General features: G+C 39.2%; 1 protein-coding gene and 1 long non-coding RNA gene across 6 annotated transcripts in view; one reads left to right on the top strand and one right to left on the bottom strand.

The window, feature by feature from the left end:
- FAR2 (fatty acyl-CoA reductase 2) overlaps window positions 1–18486 on the top strand; it is a 144484-nt gene that overhangs the window by 118402 nt on the left and 7596 nt on the right. For all 5 annotated transcript variants that reach the window (XM_027595190.2, XM_027595192.2, XM_027595194.2 and 2 more), the window contains exons 5-10: window positions 7299–7476; window positions 8788–8832; window positions 10862–10980; window positions 11827–11894; window positions 14047–14218; window positions 17905–18034. In XM_027595190.2, the coding sequence (XP_027450991.1) occupies window positions 7299–7476; window positions 8788–8832; window positions 10862–10980; window positions 11827–11894; window positions 14047–14218; window positions 17905–18034 (712 nt within the window). The remainder of the gene's footprint in view (window positions 1–7298; window positions 7477–8787; window positions 8833–10861; window positions 10981–11826; window positions 11895–14046; window positions 14219–17904; window positions 18035–18486) is intronic.
- LOC113922854 lies at window positions 10864–18011 on the bottom strand. Its single transcript, XR_003520088.1, has 3 exons — window positions 17889–18011; window positions 13024–13107; window positions 10864–10999 (listed from the first exon to the last, which is right to left on the bottom strand). It is a non-coding gene; the product is annotated as an uncharacterized LOC113922854 (long non-coding RNA).

Here is an 18486-nt window from a genome sequence, read left to right as displayed (position 1 = left end):
TCCAGGTTGCTTAATATATTGGCATATAGTTGTTGATAATAATTTCTAATAATTGTTTCTATTTCCTTGGTGTTAGTCATTATCTCTCCCCTTTCATTTATAATTTTATTAATTTGGGTCCTTTCTCTTTTTTTTGGATAAGTCTGGCCAGTGGTTTATTGATCTTATTAATTCTTTCAAAGAACCAGCTTCTAGTTTTGTTGATCTGATCTACTGTGTTTCTGGTTTCTAATTCATTGATCTCTGCTCTAATCTTAATTATTTCTCTTCTAATGTTTGGCTTAGGCATTGTTTGTTGCTTTTTCTCTAGTTTCTTAAGGTGTAAAGTTAGTTGGTGAATTCGGGATTTTTCTATTTTTTTCAGTGAAGCTTGGATGGCTATTTATTTCCCCCTTAGGACCGCCTTTGCAGTATCCCATAGGTTTTGGACTGATGTGTTTTCATTCTCATTGGTTTCCATGAATTGTTTAAGTTCTTCTTTGATTTCCTGGTTGACTCAAACATTCTTGAGCAGAGTGATCTTTAGCTTCCAAGTGTTTGAATTTCTTCCAAATTTTTTCTTGTGATTGAGTTCCAGTTTTAAAGCATTATGGTCTGAGACTATGCAAGGAATAATCTCAGTCTTTTGGTATCAGTTGAGACCTGATTTGTGACGCAGTATGTGGTCTTTTCTGGAGAAAGTTCCATGTACACTCAAGAAGAATGAGTATTCTGTTATTTTAGGGTGGAATGTTCTGTATATATCTATGAGGGCCATCTGGTCTAGTGTGTCATTCAAAGCTCTTGTTTCTTTGTTGATTTTCTGCTTAGATGATCTATCTATTGCTGAGAATGGAGTATTGAGGTCTCCTACAATTAACATATCGTTATCTATATGACTCTTTATTTTGGTTAACAGTTGGCTTATGTAGATGGCTGTTCCCATGTTGGGGGCATAGATATTTACAATTGTTAGATCTTCTTGTTGGGTAGACCCTTTAAGAATGATATAGTGTCCTTCTGTGTCTCTAACTACAGTCTTTAGCTTAAAATCTAATTTGATATAAGAATTGCTACCCCAGCTTTCTTTTTTTTTAAGATTTTATTTATTTATTTGCCAGAGACAGACACAGTGAGAGAGGGAACACAAGCAGCGGGAGTGGGAGAGGGAGAGGCAGGCTTCCCACGGAGCAGGGAGCCTGATGCGGGGCTTGATCCCAGGGCCCTGGGATCATGACCTGAGCCAAAGGCAGATGCTTAACAACTGAGCCACACAGGCACCCGCTACCCCAGCTTTCTTTTGAGGTCCGTTGGCATGGAAGATGGATCTCCATCCCTTCACTTTCAGTCTGGATGTTTCTTTAGGTTCAAAATGAGTCTCTTGTAGACAGCATATGGATGGGTCCTGTCTTTTTATCCAGTCTGCAACCCTGTGCCGTTTTATGGGAGCATTTAGGCCATTCACATTGAGAGTGATTATTGAAAGATATGAATTTATTGTCATCATGTTGCCGTGTGAAGTCCTTCTTTCTATAGATTGTAAATTTCTGTCCTATATCATTCGTGGGGTCTTTCTTCCTTTTATAGAACCCCCCTTAATATTTCTTGCAGGGTCAGCTTAGTGGTCACATTCTTTCAGTTTCTGCCAGTCTTGGAAGCTCTGCATCTCTCCATCCATTCTAAATGACAGCCTTGCCAGATAAAGTATTCTTGGCTGCATGTTCTTCTCATTTAGTACCCTGAATATGTCTTGCCAGCCCTTCCTGGCTTGCCAGGTCTCTGTGGATAGGTCTGACGTTATTCTGATGTTCCTCCCTCTGTACATAAGGAATCTCTTCCCCCTAACTGCCCTTTAGATGGTTTCCTTGGTTCAAAGATTTGCTAGTTTTACTGTTTCATGCCGGGGCGTTCGCCTGTTTTCCTTGATCTTGGGAGGGGTCCTCTCTGCCTCTAGGACACAAATGTTTGTATCATTCCCCAGATTAGGGAAGTTCTCAGCTACGATTTGCTCAAATATATTTTCTAGTCCTCTCTCTCTCTCCACCTCCTCCGGGATCCCAATAATTCTGACATTGGAACATTTCATGGTATCACTTATTTCTCTGATTCTGTTTTCATGGATTTTGAGTTGTTTCTCCCTGGCCTCCTCTTTTCTTTCTTGTCTATTAATTGGTCTTCTAGATCACTAATTCGTTCTTCTGCCTCGCTTACCCTAGCTGTTAGATTATCTAGATTAGATTGGATCTCATTGATAGCATTTTTAAATTCTGCCAGTTCAGCTTTCATTTCTGCCCTTAGAGACTCTATGTTGCCATTAATCAATTTCTCCATTCTAGCTATTGTCTTCACAACTCCTACCCTGAAGTCCATTTCCGACATTTTGGTTATATCTGTATCCATTTGTAAATCTGTGGCAGATGTCACAGTCTCTGAGTCTTTCCCATTTTGGGGGTTCCACCTCCTAGTCATTCTGTTGACAGATAATTGAGGGAATGTACAGAGTCCAAATTATCGACCACAACCCAAGCAAGATGCACCTGTTTTATAGGGACCTTAGGGTTGTCGGCCTCTTGTTCTCCCAGCCTGTCTTCTGGGGGAGGGGCCTGCTGGGCTTTTACTCAGGCAACCCTGTTTGGGCAGAGTTGCTCTGCACCCTGTGGAGGAGGGATGGGCTCAGTGAAAACTGGTTTTGGGGGGGCTTTTGCTCTCTTGCGGCTTCCCCTGGCAGCTTTCTGAGTCTCTTCCAAGAGTCAGAGCAGAAGAGATCACTTCCAGTCCTCTGCCTTAGAGCAGAGGGATCGCAGTCTGCTCTTCAGTGAGCTCTCCAGACCACACTATCTGCATTTCTGTCTGTGCTGCTATAAACTGCAGCATCCTGGGTTGTGCGCCCCTCAGCAGCACTCCCAGTCCTCACCTCCAGGTCGAGGCACGGGGGCACATCTCCGCCCTTTGTGCTTCTAAAGCCGCCAGCCACCCCCAGTCCGGGTTTCATTCTGGGGGGCTGCCCCAAAGTCCTTTCCCTGCTGCTACCGGTCTGTGAGTCTGTGCCCCATCCCCAGCGTGGGAGGTTATCACTCACCATTGGTGTAGGATCGCCACAGCTCCCTCACCCTTCCATTTATCTTCCGATATCTGCCCACAGAATCAAGGCTCCCTGCTTCATACCTCGAAACCAACCGCCTGCCATATTCTGTCTGTAGAGATCCAGACTTATCTTCCTACATCTCAGGCTGATTTCGTGGGTGTTCAGAGTGGTCTGGTAGATATCCAGCTCAATTCCGGGAACTGGTTGGAATAGGGTCCCCTAGTCCTCTGCCATATTTCTCTTCTCCACCAAGAAAAGGTGTTTTTGATCAAACACTGACAGCAGTCAGCTGCGGCAGAAATAGGAAAGGAAGTCAGATTTTGGAAAGTAGTCTCGCCGAGGTGCTGATGAACACATTGTTAATACTAAGAAAGTGTATCTATTCCAGGGGAAAGGAAAACACTCATTTTGATATTTGTGGATTTACTGTCAGGATTGTATAGGCTTAAGATGGCATCTAAGCTGCTGACAAAATTCTGTGTACTTTTAATGTTATCGGGCTTTAAATACAAGTCAGAGCCGAGTTAGACTGTTTCCTAGACAGACTGAATAATTTTCATATTATCAGGCCATTGGAGGCCAGAATAGGTGCTCAGTAGAAGTCTAGAGGGAAATGCAGAGGCCAGTTCATTACGAGCACTAGGCACAGGTATACCCTTCTCCCCAGTAAAAAGTTTAAATTTACTCTGAAGCCAACTCTGCCATGTTGAAATTAGTCAACAGTTAGCCTTTCAGCTTTTCAACACTTGTCATCACTGCCAACTGGATATTTTAACTTCCAATTTTGCTTCATTCTCTACAAACACAACCCTTCCCTCCCTCCCTTCCTCCCTCCCTCCCTCCCTCCCTTTCTTCCTTCCCCACAGTCTCCGTCCAACCCCACCTCCTCCTGAGTTCACCTGGGCTGTTCTGCCAGTGACCATCTCAATTTCCCAAAACATTACTCAAAACACAAACTGGCCAATCAAGACTGTGGTGTGGGAGAGCCCTCACGGACTGAATAAGGGAGCAGGTGCCTAGGCACAGAAAGTGATTGGACATGGAGAGAAGAAACATAATCCTTACTCTCTGGGACTCATTATAAAATGGGGAAACTGACACATGAGCAAGTACCTACAAGAATCAAGGGAAGAACCTAAATCAGATGAGAGAAGGAGAGAGCAAACATGACCGTGAAGCGGCATGTCCAGTACTTACTCTGCAAAACGCTTCACCTGATATGCCACTAGTCTTGCCCCGCTTTTTGCCTAAGAAAACTAGGATGAAAAATACACACTCCTCTTGCTATTTCATTTAGTAAATACCAAAATTATGATATTTTTAGTGATATTAGGAGGTTGATTCTGTAAGTTTCAGCTCCCCCCCCCCAAAAAAGATAGTAATATTTACAGGAAATTGTGTGTACATTGTTTTCTGAAATCTTCACTAACTTTTTGCTTCTTTTGAAGCAACGTAAGTAGAAGTTTAGAACCTGGGACCTATGGGTTCAAAACATCTCAGGTAACCTGAAGAGCATTTGGTTAATTTTAGAAATGTGCTTTTATTTATAGAGTGTCTTTTTTCCATGCCAACTTATTTACTGTTTTAAAAACAAGCAGAACAAACAGCAGCAAATCACACTTTGGTAAAGAAAAGCATGAACTGATTATAGGTCCCCAAAAGGGTATCACTTAACCAATGCATGTGTGTCCTTCTTACACCAATGTCCTCTTTGAACCCAGGAAGTGGCTGGATGAGATGGGTCCAGAGCTGTTTGCCTGCAGCAGAAATGATAACCAACTATTACTTTTGTAGCTACATGCCTGTTCGTTGTTTTACCAAACATAAAAATGCCTTCGGTTTATTGGCTCATTTTGCTTTGTCAAATAGCTTTAAGTGCAGTTGTGAATATTCCTGTTTGTTCTCATGATAACATGAAAATTAGAACAGCTATAATGATCGCCATTTTTCACCAGTAAAAACTGAGGAATCGAGAAGATAATTCAGTGGAAAACAGGCAGAGCCACGAATAGTAGAGGCAAGCCATTTACAGAGCACTGCAACTTCTTTTGCAGTTATGTTCTTAGAAATCTATGAAACCAGCGTTTTCTTAAAAAAAATTGATTGATTGATTTTTAAGAGAGTGTGTGAGCCTGATCTGGGGGAGGGAGCACAAAGGAAGAGGGAGAGAAAGAACCTCAAGCAGACTCCCTGCTGACCGTGGAGACTGGCCCTGAGATTGTGCTGAAACCGAGTCAGATGCTCAACTGACTGAGCCACCCAGGTGCCCTAAAACCAACATTTTCTAAGATAAGCTAACTCACCAAGCTTGGTAAAGCCTCTAAGTGTTACCCTTTCCATGCACGCCAACATCAATGACAACAGCTGGTCCCAGCGACGTATCATCTTAGTGCATGCCTATGTTCTGATGTGTTCTTAGAATTTGTTTCTTTACAGCCTTATTGAAATCAGGCTTTATTTCTCCTGACCCAGTTTTTGCAATCTGTGTGTGTTTGCAGGTGAAAGAAAATGGTCTTAGGTCAGTTCGACCATCAAATAAGATGTCGACCATCACTGTCGACCATCAAATAAGATGAGGGAAAGGTAACATCACCATAAAATGGAGAGGTGTCTTCATTATCCCACACACTTTATCCCAAATGTCAGGTGGCCATGTAATTAGAAAATCTTCCATTTTCCTAAGTATTTGGAGTTGCTTTCGTTCTAGGAACTTCTCAACTTTTCCCTATTCTATGTAAAGCAAAAGGCATCTAGAAAAGTATCTAGAAAACACTCAGCACTAATAGCAAAGCAAGGAAAACCAAAACATTATAGACAGGGCTCATGTCCCACTCCAACATCAAATCAGCATTATTAAAATTGAGAGTTGTGTTTTTTTTTTTTAAGATTTTTATTTATTTATTTGACAGAGGGAGACACAGCGAAAGAGGGAACACAAGCAGGGGGAGTGGGAGAGGGAGAAGCAGGCTTCCTGCCGAGCAGGGAGCCCGATGCAGGGCTCGATCCCAGGACCCTGGGATCATGACCTGAGCCAAAGGCAGGCGCTTAATGACTGAGCCACCCAGGCACCCCAAGAGTTGTGTTTCTGAATAAGTATTGATATAAGCATATTGTAAATGTTCAATAATTTGTCATGAGAGCAAAGCGGTAATAGCTAAGATTTTTCTACAATCAAAATAGTATGACTGAGCTCAGTCCTTTAAAGTAGGAATAAATGTACCAAACACATCGATTAGAAAAATCACACTAACAAATTAAGGTAGCCTAATTTTTAAAAAACTATATTATAAAAAATGGTTAACCAAATGGATCTGCCAGTTAAGAGAAACATTAAGTATTTGACAATGATTTTGCTTTCTTCAAGAAGTGCAGATAGACTTTGGGATTATCAAAAGGGTGCTGACATCTTTAAAAAAGAGATTAGGTGGATGTCATGGTAACTCACTCATGATACATGTCTTTTTGTAAGTAGAGGTGTTCAACCATCACTATTAAAGCTGCTTCAGAGTACTATAATCACTACACTTGACAGACTATTAATAGCTACTAGAGAACTTCAGAATTCCTGGGAAATCTCTGGAAATAATTACCAAACTATTACCATAGACTGTAAATATAGCTTCAAAATGCATTTCATAGATTTGCTAAAACAGATTTTAAGTCTGCCAAATGTTGTTGCTTTTATTTGTTGAGGCACTGAATGGAATTTTAAAAGTGAAAAGCTAATGGTTGCAAGATTGGTACAGTAGGTGTGAATTGGACAGCACTGGTGAGTGGGGCCGCCCCCAAAGCACACGGGGTGAGAGCCTCTAAGCTCCACGAACAAAGCACGTGGCATGCTAGGGGCACAGCCAGCACCCACCGATGTCCCCATGGGTGTACTAGTGAGCCAGTTGGAGAGAAAATATTGAGGATAATTAGAGATCGTGTGTAATAAAGTAGTAGATGGCATGGCTATTGAATTTATCAATCTAGGTGGGAGTAAGCTGGACTCAAGTGGTAAGACTGGGTCTAGCTGTGCTGAGCCAAGAACTCATTCAGTGCGCAGGATTTGGATGGATGCCCAATCAGCCTTGGTATCCTGTGACTGTTCTGGATTCCAGAACTCAAGTGAGAAAGGGAAAGTCTTGTTTGATTGTGTTGTGTTTTGGGGTTTTTCTTTTCTTTTTTTTTTTTTTTGGTCTATTGTCTAACATATGTTACTAGAATTCTTTTTGACTCTGACTACCCTTAGGTGGTTAGACGATGCTATTATTGATGAGATCACACCCAAGCTGATCGGGGATCGGCCCAATACTTACACGTACACCAAGGCCTTGGGAGAGATGGTGGTGCAGCAGGAGAGCAGGAACCTAAACATTGCCATCATAAGGCCCTCCATTGTGGGAGCAACCTGGCAGGAGCCTTTCCCGGTAAGCCCACTCGCCTGGATTCCTTGCTTTGCTTCCAAACCAGCATCTTTCTTGCCCAATTACTTTCCGAAGAGGTCCTTTACACTCTCTCTCTCTCTCTTCTCAGAATGTATAGCTGAGTGCAGCATATCAAATACGAACCCATTATATTAATACAAAATTCCACATTTGGTTCAGGATTTATCCAGCATGAGGCTCCTCTGGGGGTTACACTGCCTATCCTAGAGTTGGGTGGAGGTCTTAAATTAGCTTATCATTAACCCTCGTCTGAAAATTCCCATGGGATAGTTTTAGTTCTTGGCTTCCCCACTTTTAGTTTAAATATACCAGAATGCTCTTGATGGCCAAATTGGTAGTATTACAACCATCAGGGTAAATAAGAATCACAAAGTTAACAGAAGGTTCTCAGTTTAGGAATAATTTTTGCATCTGTATACTGCTCTATCCTTTTGAAAGTACACTGAGTTTATACCATCTTTTTTGAAGCAATTCTGTGAAGCTTTAGGACCAAAAAAATTTGAGCTCTAGGGCTTACTGGAAATGCAGCCTCTTGAGCAGTCTCGTCTGTAAAACTGGGCTAATGCTATTTTAGCCCAATACTGGACCCACTTTGGAGAGCTGATCAAATGAGACTGTGTACGAGGAGTGTTTAGTGTAGTGCCTGGTCCCTGGTAGAACAAATATTAAGCCCTCCATCTTCTCTTTTCTCCCTCCTCTTCTATTTACACACACATTTTGACTTTTACAGATAAAGAAACAGACATAATAAGGTCAACTGACTTGCTTAGGGCTTAGTAGACAAATTCAAGAAGACGTTTTCCTCCAACTGCTCCAGAACATATTCTTCCTGAGAATATCTCTGAGCAAGCCAATACAAATAGAATATGGAAGCTATGTCTTTTCAAATTTTCAAGAAATGGATCCTTCCTACAAATCATATTTGATATGTAGTGTTCCCCTGGAGAGTGAAAATCAGGCCCGAGGTGAAGAAAAGTGATGGTTAATGAATTGGTTAGCAAGTTATGATATTAAGACAAGGTTCAGTTTAACCTCTAAGATGTCATAAAACAACCTGAAACTCCCGATGACTCCTCCCAGGAAAAAAAGATGCAGAATTTTCATTCTTGCACAAGTGCAGAAATATCCAGTGCTTTTCCACTCATCTTTGTGATCTTAGATATATTGCATTAGACTGTTCTGTCAGCTGGGGTCTCAGTGCTCTTGTTTGAAACTTACGAAGATCAGACTGTAGACGTTGCGGATGTATTATAATTTTCTGACATGTGTAACTGAGATCTTTTTTCCTTATAGGGTTGGGTTGATAACTTAAATGGACCTAGTGGGCTCATTATTGCGGTATGTATGTATAATAATGTAGAAATAACTCCTTGAAAGGTAGTGGAGGAATGGTAACAAAATGCCTAGTGTTGATTTAGCTTCATTGATCCCAAACCATAAGTGTTACTTTAGTAACTACTATTGAAGCCACTTAATCTCAATTTTGCTGATTGGGAAATAGAGGCATGATGAAATTACTTTTATTATTTGTAGATTTTATTATCAGGAAAACAGAGGTACTGTGATAGCCTCAGTTACTATTTAGGAGTTTTGTATTTGGGAAGTCTGAGCATCAAGGACCATGTCTGCATTTCCCTTTGATTACCACAAGATGGGAGTGTTGCCTCCTTTTCGCTATTTATTAATCGCTTGAATTAGTATAGCAAACTGGAGATGCAACAAAAATCACATTCTCAAAGATTATTCAACTCTTGATTATAATACACATTCAAGAGTTGATGTGTGTGGATAGAAATCTTATGTATAATAAAAATACATCAATAACTAGTTCTCAACAGATACAAGAAAGAGAATCACCAATTAGAACACATTTTTTGCATGTAAAAATTAATGAATACAGAAAACATTTTTCACCAATACGCCTCTCCCAGACAAGAAGAAATGGCAGCAGGGCTTCTAGGTCAGCAGCCCTCTGTGGGCCTCTTATTGCAGTGAAGGCCGGTCTAGCTGAGGTGAGGCATGACCCAGCTCATAGTTCACATGGAAGCATTATAGGACCAGAACTGCCTCTCTGCTCTTTAGGACAATGAATAGGAATTCAGTCTCTCCCTGAGTGTAAATCTTCTTAGAAATGTCATGCTTCAGACTGCTTCTGTTCCTCTCAGAGCTAGGGCCCACATGAACTAACATACAAACATGAGTGAATTATGACTACTTGTCAAAGACAGTGGCAATGAACTTCTTTCTGATTTCTTTCTAGCAGCCCCTCTCTTTTTGTTCTCTACCTGCCTTCAACTCTTTCATCTTCAAAGTGTAGTTGGGGTGAACATTTGGTAACTTAGAACATAATTATTTTAAGATGATCCTAGAGTGAGTTTTATTATATTATTTACAAAGCTGCACATGGATGCAGCTTTTCTAAACCTTTTCACTGATTTCTTACAAACAAAGGAAGGGGAATCAGTCACAAGAAAATAGAAATTAGGAACACAGGAAAGTGCTAACCACTGCAAATCAATGCTGGAAATATGAAGGGTATCAATAACTTCATAAAGTCAATAAACATGACTATTAACCTACTTATTTGTTGGCATGACTTATTTATTAATGTGAATAATTCCCAATTCTTCCATTTATATAACATCTTTGAAGTGAACAAAAGATACTTAACAAAAAGTGGTGGCCTTTTCCCAAGTAATAAAGAGTGTTTGTGGAATGGTAGAATTTTATTCATTTTAAAAATGTTTCTTAAACTTTTAGGGTCTACTATTGTTTGTAAATTAGTGAGAACTAGCAGAAAATGACTTCACTTAAGAAATGGTAAACTAAGGGACACCTGGGTGGCTCAGTCAGTAAGTGTCGGCCTTTGGCTCAGGTCATGATCCCAGGGTCCTGAGATCCAGTTCCGTGTCTGGGCTCCCTGCTCAGTGGGGAGCCTGCTTCTCCCTCTCCCTCTCCTCCCTGCTCGTTCTTTCTTCTTCTCTCTCTCTCTCTATCTCAAATAAATAAATAAATGGTAAACTAATATTAATGGGAAATTTGGGAAACCTTAGTTTTTAAGATATCTTATGAATTAATTTTTAAATGTGAAAAACTATCCTTGGTGTTTGTTAATTAACTAAACATATTAACCTCTCACAAATTTGAGGAACTCCACTCCCTAACAGACCCTGAGGACCTCTATGGAAATGCTGTCATTTGAGATGGACTTGGCTGGGGGGTTCGATAGGCTGAGAGAAGTCAGCCTTAGCCCGATAACCTAGTAAGCAGCAAGTCAGTGTTAACTATTATTACGAGCAGCATTAGTATTAGCCCCAGCTGTTACTTAAAACTTGGTTCAGTATTTAATGTTCTTTTTCCTGTGCAGGCTGGGAAAGGGTTTCTTCGGTCCATAAGAGGTGCTCCGATGGCTGTGGCAGATTTAATTCCCGTTGATACAGTCGTCAATCTCACCTTGGCTGTGGGATGGTACACAGCCGTTCACAGGTGCGCATGCAGAAGCCAGCTTTCAAAGATTTGATGAGGAGGAGGGTGAATATGTTAGGTTTAGTTTCAAAATATATGCATTTGACTGTAGAAGACCCCAAATGTCAGAGAGAATCGGTCTCAATATTTTACATAGTTCCAAATATGCCATCACGTATGCATTGAAGTATTTTATAAATACTGCTTCGTATTTTGTATAAAGTAACAAACTCTAAATCATTTAACCTTAAAATTCTAACCCAAAAAAGCTTTTCTTTCTTTTCAGTAATCTAAAATACAGCTTCCTTTTTTAAGGCAAAGGAGATAAAAGTAGGTGAAATAAGGGCATCTTTTTTATTTTATACAGCTGCTCATTTCCTAATATATGCCAAAAGTTCATATCACCATGGGGGGTGGGGGTCTATTTCCTAGTACAAAAAAAAAAAGTTGTTTGTATATTTGACTCTGTTTGTAAATGGCAAACAGAATTAAATTTTTCTTATTTGAAGTCAGCCATTTAGTTGTTTTCCAATCCAGCAGGGCTGAACTGGACCTAGAAGAAAACATAGCCTATATTTTGCCCAATAAACATGTCTAGAAGTTAACAATATGATCTACTTTCTCATTGTCATGGTACCTCCATTTGCTCCTAAATACATCAACTTATTTGAGCCCTCTTTCATATGCACATGCACACTTTCCTCGTCTTCTTCCATTTTGCATTTTTACCCAAAGAAGGAACAGAAGATGGAGCATTGACCTAGTTATAGGAATTATTGAAACATCCTTGCCTACATGTTGTTTTTCCTTATCTTTCATTCGTCCTCCATTTTGTTGTATTTATTTAATTTTTATTTCATTTTCCAGACCTAAGTCAACATTAATCTACCACTGTACATCTGGTAACCTCAATCCTTGTAATTGGGGCAAAATGGGTAAGTGCCTGTAGAGACGTAACTACATAACTATTAGCATCTGCCCGTACAGTTTTAGTGTCTACCACAGGGGAAAAATGTGACAAACTGTGTCTTGGAGCTTAGAGTCTAATGGGAGGAAAAAAAACAAAAAATAAGTAAAAGATAAAATAGTAATTATAAATGTGTAAGAGTTAACTAGAATGTGCTGTGGAGATTCAAAGAAAGGGGGTTAGTGGGAATAATGTGCATGATTGTAAGCAATAAGGGGTCCACTGGCTATAAAGATTTTAAAAATAGATAAAACCAAGTAAAAGTCAGCAGTTATAAGTAACGTCAGTGAGGAAATGCCCCTCGTGCTGAGGCAGGGGCTGCTCACGCACACACACGTCCTTTGTCCCCTGGCTACATCACTGCAACTGTGAGATCATCAATAACCAAGTAGATTTAAAAGAGTTCAATAATGCTACCTTTTGTATTGAGTCAGTGATACTCTTCATCGATTTATACAGTGAGCCGTAAGTGTAACCTCGAAAGTATCTTGTTGAATGGCAGTAATTAATCCTGCATGTAATTGAAAATTAGCTAACCAATCTTGTACTCCTTTGTCAATTTAGGAGTTGGTTTTCTGCAAATATCTGAAACTTTGAGATCATCTAGTTTTATTTAGGTACTAGATATAGAAAAAAATCACATGTACTTAATTTGTTAGAATCTGATTTCCATTTCAGAGCACTCTGCTATGCTATTCTATTTGTAAAGTTGTTACTTCAGTAAAAATGAAATTACTGCCATCAAAATTCTTTAGATCATATATCCAGTTATTTAGATCATATATCTAAATAATTCTGAAAACATTTGGAAATAAAAATAAATCTCCTCTACCTCAGTAACAGGATTAAAAAACAAGCATTAATAGAAGCAAAGAAGATATGTTAAGCTCTTAAATAAAAAGATGCTACATGTAAATTCCATTTCTGAAATTCAAAAGTCTTCTTCCATGCCAAAACCTCTTATTATCTGCTTATCAAATTATACAATGTCATAGTTGAAAGTAATCTTAAAAATAATCTAGTGGCCTTGCTTTATTTTATATATGAGGCCCCAAGAGAGTAAAAGATCTATTCAAATTCATATGGAGGGCTCGTACCTCAAACAGAAGTAGAAGACAGGTCTCTGGCCTCTGTGCAGTACTCATTCCAGTAGTGATTCTTAAAAGTGAGTATGAATCCCTCTCGGAGGAAAAAGAGTCAGATTCCTAGGTCAGATGTTTCTTGAGAATCTCTTCTGTATAAGGTATATATATTTTATATAGATTTCCAAGTAATATACTTTAAGGAGGACAATAATCATATTACCGTAATAACTGATATCTTCATCATAACTGAATAATGAACTTAGGTATAGTCTTTGAAATTTTTACATAGATAAAATCAACATTGAATTGGAATTAATATCATTTGAAAAGAATTATTTTACAAATGTACATTAAAAGTTTTTAAACTTTTATCTAGGTTTTATCTACATAATTTATCTACATAATAATACATCTACATAATTTATCTACATAATAATATAAAAAATATTGTGAAAAAAATCTGGAGACAAGAATGGATGGACAATGGAGTCTGGGATATTCCCAGAGAAGCAGAAATACCAAAGAAGTAAAAGACTGGTATCTAAAGTGAACCAACACAAGGGAATCCTGCCTTAATATTCTTTTTCACTTAAACCTTTATGAAGCTTTAAGTAGCCCTTTATAAAGGTTTAAGTAAATATGAAGAAACTTTACTGATGGTTCTACAACTAATGATCCAACCTTGGAAATAAGGCCCTCAGGCTCTGTCCTGAGCCTTTCAGAAGAGACTAAATAACCTGGGAACCAAATGATGGATTTCAAGTTTTTCTGAACAATACTTCACTGTATTGATTGAAACTATTTCCCCAAGAAGTTGTTTTAGATAAAGGTTTCAGGAAAAGGACCCAATTCAGAACCCATTCTCGTTATTTGATTTTATAGGTGACCTCTTGCGTGGCATAAATATCTTAATATTGTTCTCAGAGATTGATTCTTGACTCTACACAGCCAATCACTGGTCTTTATCATTTTGACCCATTGCAAATGCCCTCCACTATATATGCTCCTAGACTTGTACTCTATTTTTTTCCCCAGGATTCCAAGTCTTGGCAACCTTTGAAAAAGTCCCATTTGAGAGAGCTTTTAGGAGGCCAAATGCAGACTTCACAGCCAACACCATCACAAGCCAGTACTGGAATGCAGTCAGCCACCGGGCCCCTGCCATCATCTACGACTTCTATCTGCGGCTCACAGGAAGGAAGCCCAGGTGAGAAGCCGGGTCAGTTGCTTTAAGAGTGTTGTTGCATGGAAGACTAGGGCCCCGAAGTCCTTAGCCCTTCTTTCATCTGGGGCTTGAAGGTGACAACTGAATCTTACATAAATTTGGGGCCAACTGAAGCAGTAGTAATGAGAATCCCCAAAGGGACCCCTACCTTAAAAATCCTCTGTCATAATAAAGGAAGTTAAATGTTGAGAAACTTGTTTGGTGAATTCAGCAAGTAATCATCCACCCAAAAAGCAAAGCAACTGAGACTGTAAGTCTGGGGCTTTCTAAACTGTTAGGTAATCTTAAAAGTGTGCAATAACGGTAACACACACACACACACACACACACACACACACACACACGGGATGACGTGGGATGATCTCGTTTTCATTCTCACAACAATCCAGAGAGGATGTACTCATTACACCAATTTTACAAATAGGAAATAGACGCTAAGAGAAGAATATAGAGTAGTCTAGAAGTGGAAAAGAGGAAAGATCTGGAGAAACCTGAACTAGAGTTACTGCCACCTAGAGGTGAGTAAAGAAATTAAAGGGGACAAGGTAGAATGTGCTGATGCTGAGGCAGCTCTGTCGCCATCTAGCTGTGTGATATAGGACCTATCCCTTTCTCTCTCTCACTTGAAGAATTTTCTATTGCGTCTGAAGAGTCATCATTATTATAATTACCAAAGGCAATCCCTGCAAACAAGCATTGGAAGCATGAATAGCATTGCCTTCTATGCTAGTCTCTTTATAGGAAGAAGTCTCTCTCGGCATTGATTAGCAGTGCAAATGGCTAAAACTTAGGTAATGTTGCATTTATCCAAATTTGCGGAGTACGTATTTAGAGCTCATAACTCAGTAATCATCGGGTTCTTCTTGAGCAAGGTGAAAAGGAGATGCTGTGGCTATGGGGAAAATATATGTATGGGGCTTATTAAATAAAGATGGGAAAAAAAGGAAAAACAAACATTATAGGCAGAAATGCTGAAGACTTTAAAATTTATGAGGGTTGGAAGAAGACCTGGATAAAGAGCAAAGTTCTGTAAGTAGGAAGGGAGCCAATAAAAATCTTTATGAATTTTGAGAAATTAAATTGTAATATTTGTGGGAAATGGGTAGGTTTCTAGAGGAATTTTAAGAATCGTCTTTATGGCAGAAAATGCTAGAATTCTTTTAGACTCCCTTCCCAGGTATGTTTGTGTGTAATCTTCTATGCATTTACAACCATATATAGACATATATAAATATAATTTTGCTTTGAGGTATGTGCATGCGTGTGTGTAAATCAAGCTTATATATTTTCCAAATTTTTTCACTAATTTTCCTTGAAAATCTAAGTCATTCTGCCTAGTGTTGTTTTCTCCTATTACAATTGGGTAATGAATATCAGTGCACGTGCATTTTTTTGGGAATGTACCACTGGGTCTGGTGAGGATGCTGAGGAGTGTGACTGCTGGATTGGAGGCTATCTGGATTTTGCAACTACCACTAGGTTGCCCTAAAGGAAGGCTCTATCATTTTGCACTACCACATCAGCATGGGGGGGTAAAAATGCGTTTTTAATTACCCTCGTCAATACTTGGCAAAAAAAAATCAAATCTTTTGACTTGTCAAACTAATGGCAATGAAGGGCATCTCTTTGTTACTTTGATTTGCATTCCCCTGATTGCTGGAGGGGCTGGGCTTTCATTTGTTCATTGGACATTCAAGGTTTCTCCTCTGTGAGTTGTCTGCCTCTGCTTCTCACCTATTTTTCTATTGGGTTGACCTTATTAACTTACAGAAACTCATATTTATGTGCATAAATATATATTGTATTTTCTCCGAGTCAATTTCTTATCTCATAGCTTTGATTATGAAACTTTTTTTAATACAAGGGGACTACCTACAATGTAGGTTTTCTTAAGAGCATGGAGTTTAGAGTCTGACTTACATATTTAAATCCTGGCTTTACCAAGTCAAGGGCTATATGAGCCCTAAATTACTGTCTCTAATACCTAACTGCCTCACCTGTAAAAAGGGACAGTAATCATACCTATTTTATAAGGTTTTATGTAAGAGAGCATAGACTATAGTAATCAGTCATTACTGAAGAAGTTTTAGATTTTTATGTGAAAAAAATGAATCACTTTTCCTTTATGGGTTTTACATTTTATGTGTTAAGAACTTCTGTATCTGAAAGTTAAAAATGTATTTTTTCTAAGAAAAAATACTATTATGCTGATATATTCCTCTATGCAGGATTTCATTCTACGATTATTTTTTTTAAATTAAAATAAATTCTTGAAGTCACATCAATGACATCAGAGTTGTAGGAGGGATAAAGTTTGTTGTCCATTTGGGCTGCTATAACAATCTCAGACTGGGTTGGTTATAAACAACAGAAGCTGATTTCTGAGACTGGGCAGTCTAAGACCACGGTGCTGGTAGATTCAGCATCTGCTGAGGGCCGGCTTCCTGGCTCCTAGATAGCCATCTCTCTGTGTCCTCACATGCTGGAAAGGCCAGGAGAGATTTCTGGGGTCTCCTTTCTAAAGGGCACTAATCACCTCCCAAAGTCTTCTCCAAATACTATCACACTGGTGAGAATAGGTTTAAATCTATGAATTTGGAGAGGAGAGGGATATAAATATTCAGTCGATAGCAAAAATGTAAGATGATAATAGCCAAATGGAACCCTTTTATGATGCTTGTATCAGGGAATAACGAGTCTACCTTTTGCCTAAGAATCTCCCATGATACGATGAGGACAGTCCCTCGTAAGTTATTAGGTATATGGGCGTTAGGATTTGACCAGAAATAAGACCAAATTCCCAAAATAGCATCACAAGTCATTACTGGGTCAACTACAGGAATCACTACTGCTAAAACTGGCCTAAGATAAATGTTCTAAAGGCCAAATATTCTATAGGGCAAAGTGATTTGTAGCCAGATCTAGGTTGATGCATTCGCTGTGTGACCTTGAACCTGTCAATCCTTCTGTAAGATGAAGATAACATAGATCTACCTGTGAGGATCAAATAAGAGCAACTATGAAAGTTTTCCATAAACTCCTTTAAAGTTGGAAAGTTCACACAGTGGAGCTGGTCCACGTCCTGATCCCAGGATGGGAAGATGCCAGCCGTGGGAAGTAATGGGACACAGAGTGGTGAGATTACAAAAGCAGAGGCTTTTCCAGGTTGATCAAAACTGGGTTGGAGTTTTCCTTTTGATGCTAATATTATCATGGCCACTTAATCTATCTTAAGCTCACTTTGCCTGTTCATAAAATGTAGATACATACCTACCTAACAGATACTATGAGACTAGCTGAGATAATTTTTTAAAGTATCAGCACAGTGCCAGACACTGGGCTATCACCCAGTAAGTTCTTTTCTGGTATCAGGCTGGGTTTTTTAAATGTTTGCTACTCTTAAGAGAAGGTAGTAAAGAGGAAGAGGAGGAGTTTGGTGGTTTTAAAATGAGTAATAGAACAAACTCTTTTAGATTCATCCCCTTCCTTCATTCAACAGAGAGTTAATGTGGAAAGAGAAAAAATCCGTGTTTTAATGAGAAAATGGGGGAAAGAGTGAAATTGTTTATATTTTCTCGAAAGTAATTTGTCACACATCCTATAGAGTAACAGGGAAATCAGCCATCAGTGGTGTGCTGATATTTGTTCCTACCTGATCTTTACCCCAGGATGACAAAGATCATGAATCGGCTTTTAAAAACTGTTTCCATGATAGAGTATTTTGTCAACCGGAGTTGGGAATGGAGCACGTACAATACGGAAATGCTGATGTCTGAGCTGAGTCCTGAAGATCAGAGAGTAAGTAGAGTGCTGACAACCAACAGGAAAATCTTGCTCATTTGGAATTTAGAATTTAGAATTATTTGACCTGGAAAGCTGATGAATAAAGGAAGTTTTAGTTATAGACACAGAATCTTTTTTGGGGGGGAGGCCCTAAGAAAATCTGTCTGTGCTATTGATACAATTGCAGAACATAAGTTGATGTAAGAGACCTGAGTTCTTGACTTTCATTAGATCCTCACTGCTATCCTGCAGTCACATTTCACATACTTTGCTTCAATCCCTATTTGCCCTTGGTGGCTGTTTTCAACAAACCTCTGTATTTTCCCTAATCCCATAACATAGGACTTCAATGAAATAATCATAATTTTACCGCTCATAAACACATCCACTCTTCTTGTTAAATCAAAATCATTCTGCATCTCCAAAGCTACAGTTCTTTCCTTCTTTTTAAAGCTAACCCCTCCTCA

The sequence above is a fragment of the Zalophus californianus genome, chromosome 9 (assembly GCF_009762305.2).
Source record: "Zalophus californianus isolate mZalCal1 chromosome 9, mZalCal1.pri.v2, whole genome shotgun sequence".
NCBI classification, from domain to species: domain Eukaryota; kingdom Metazoa; phylum Chordata; class Mammalia; order Carnivora; family Otariidae; genus Zalophus; species Zalophus californianus.
The sequence above is the reverse complement of the archived record's forward strand: the minus strand, read 5'-3'. Positions and strand labels throughout refer to the sequence as shown.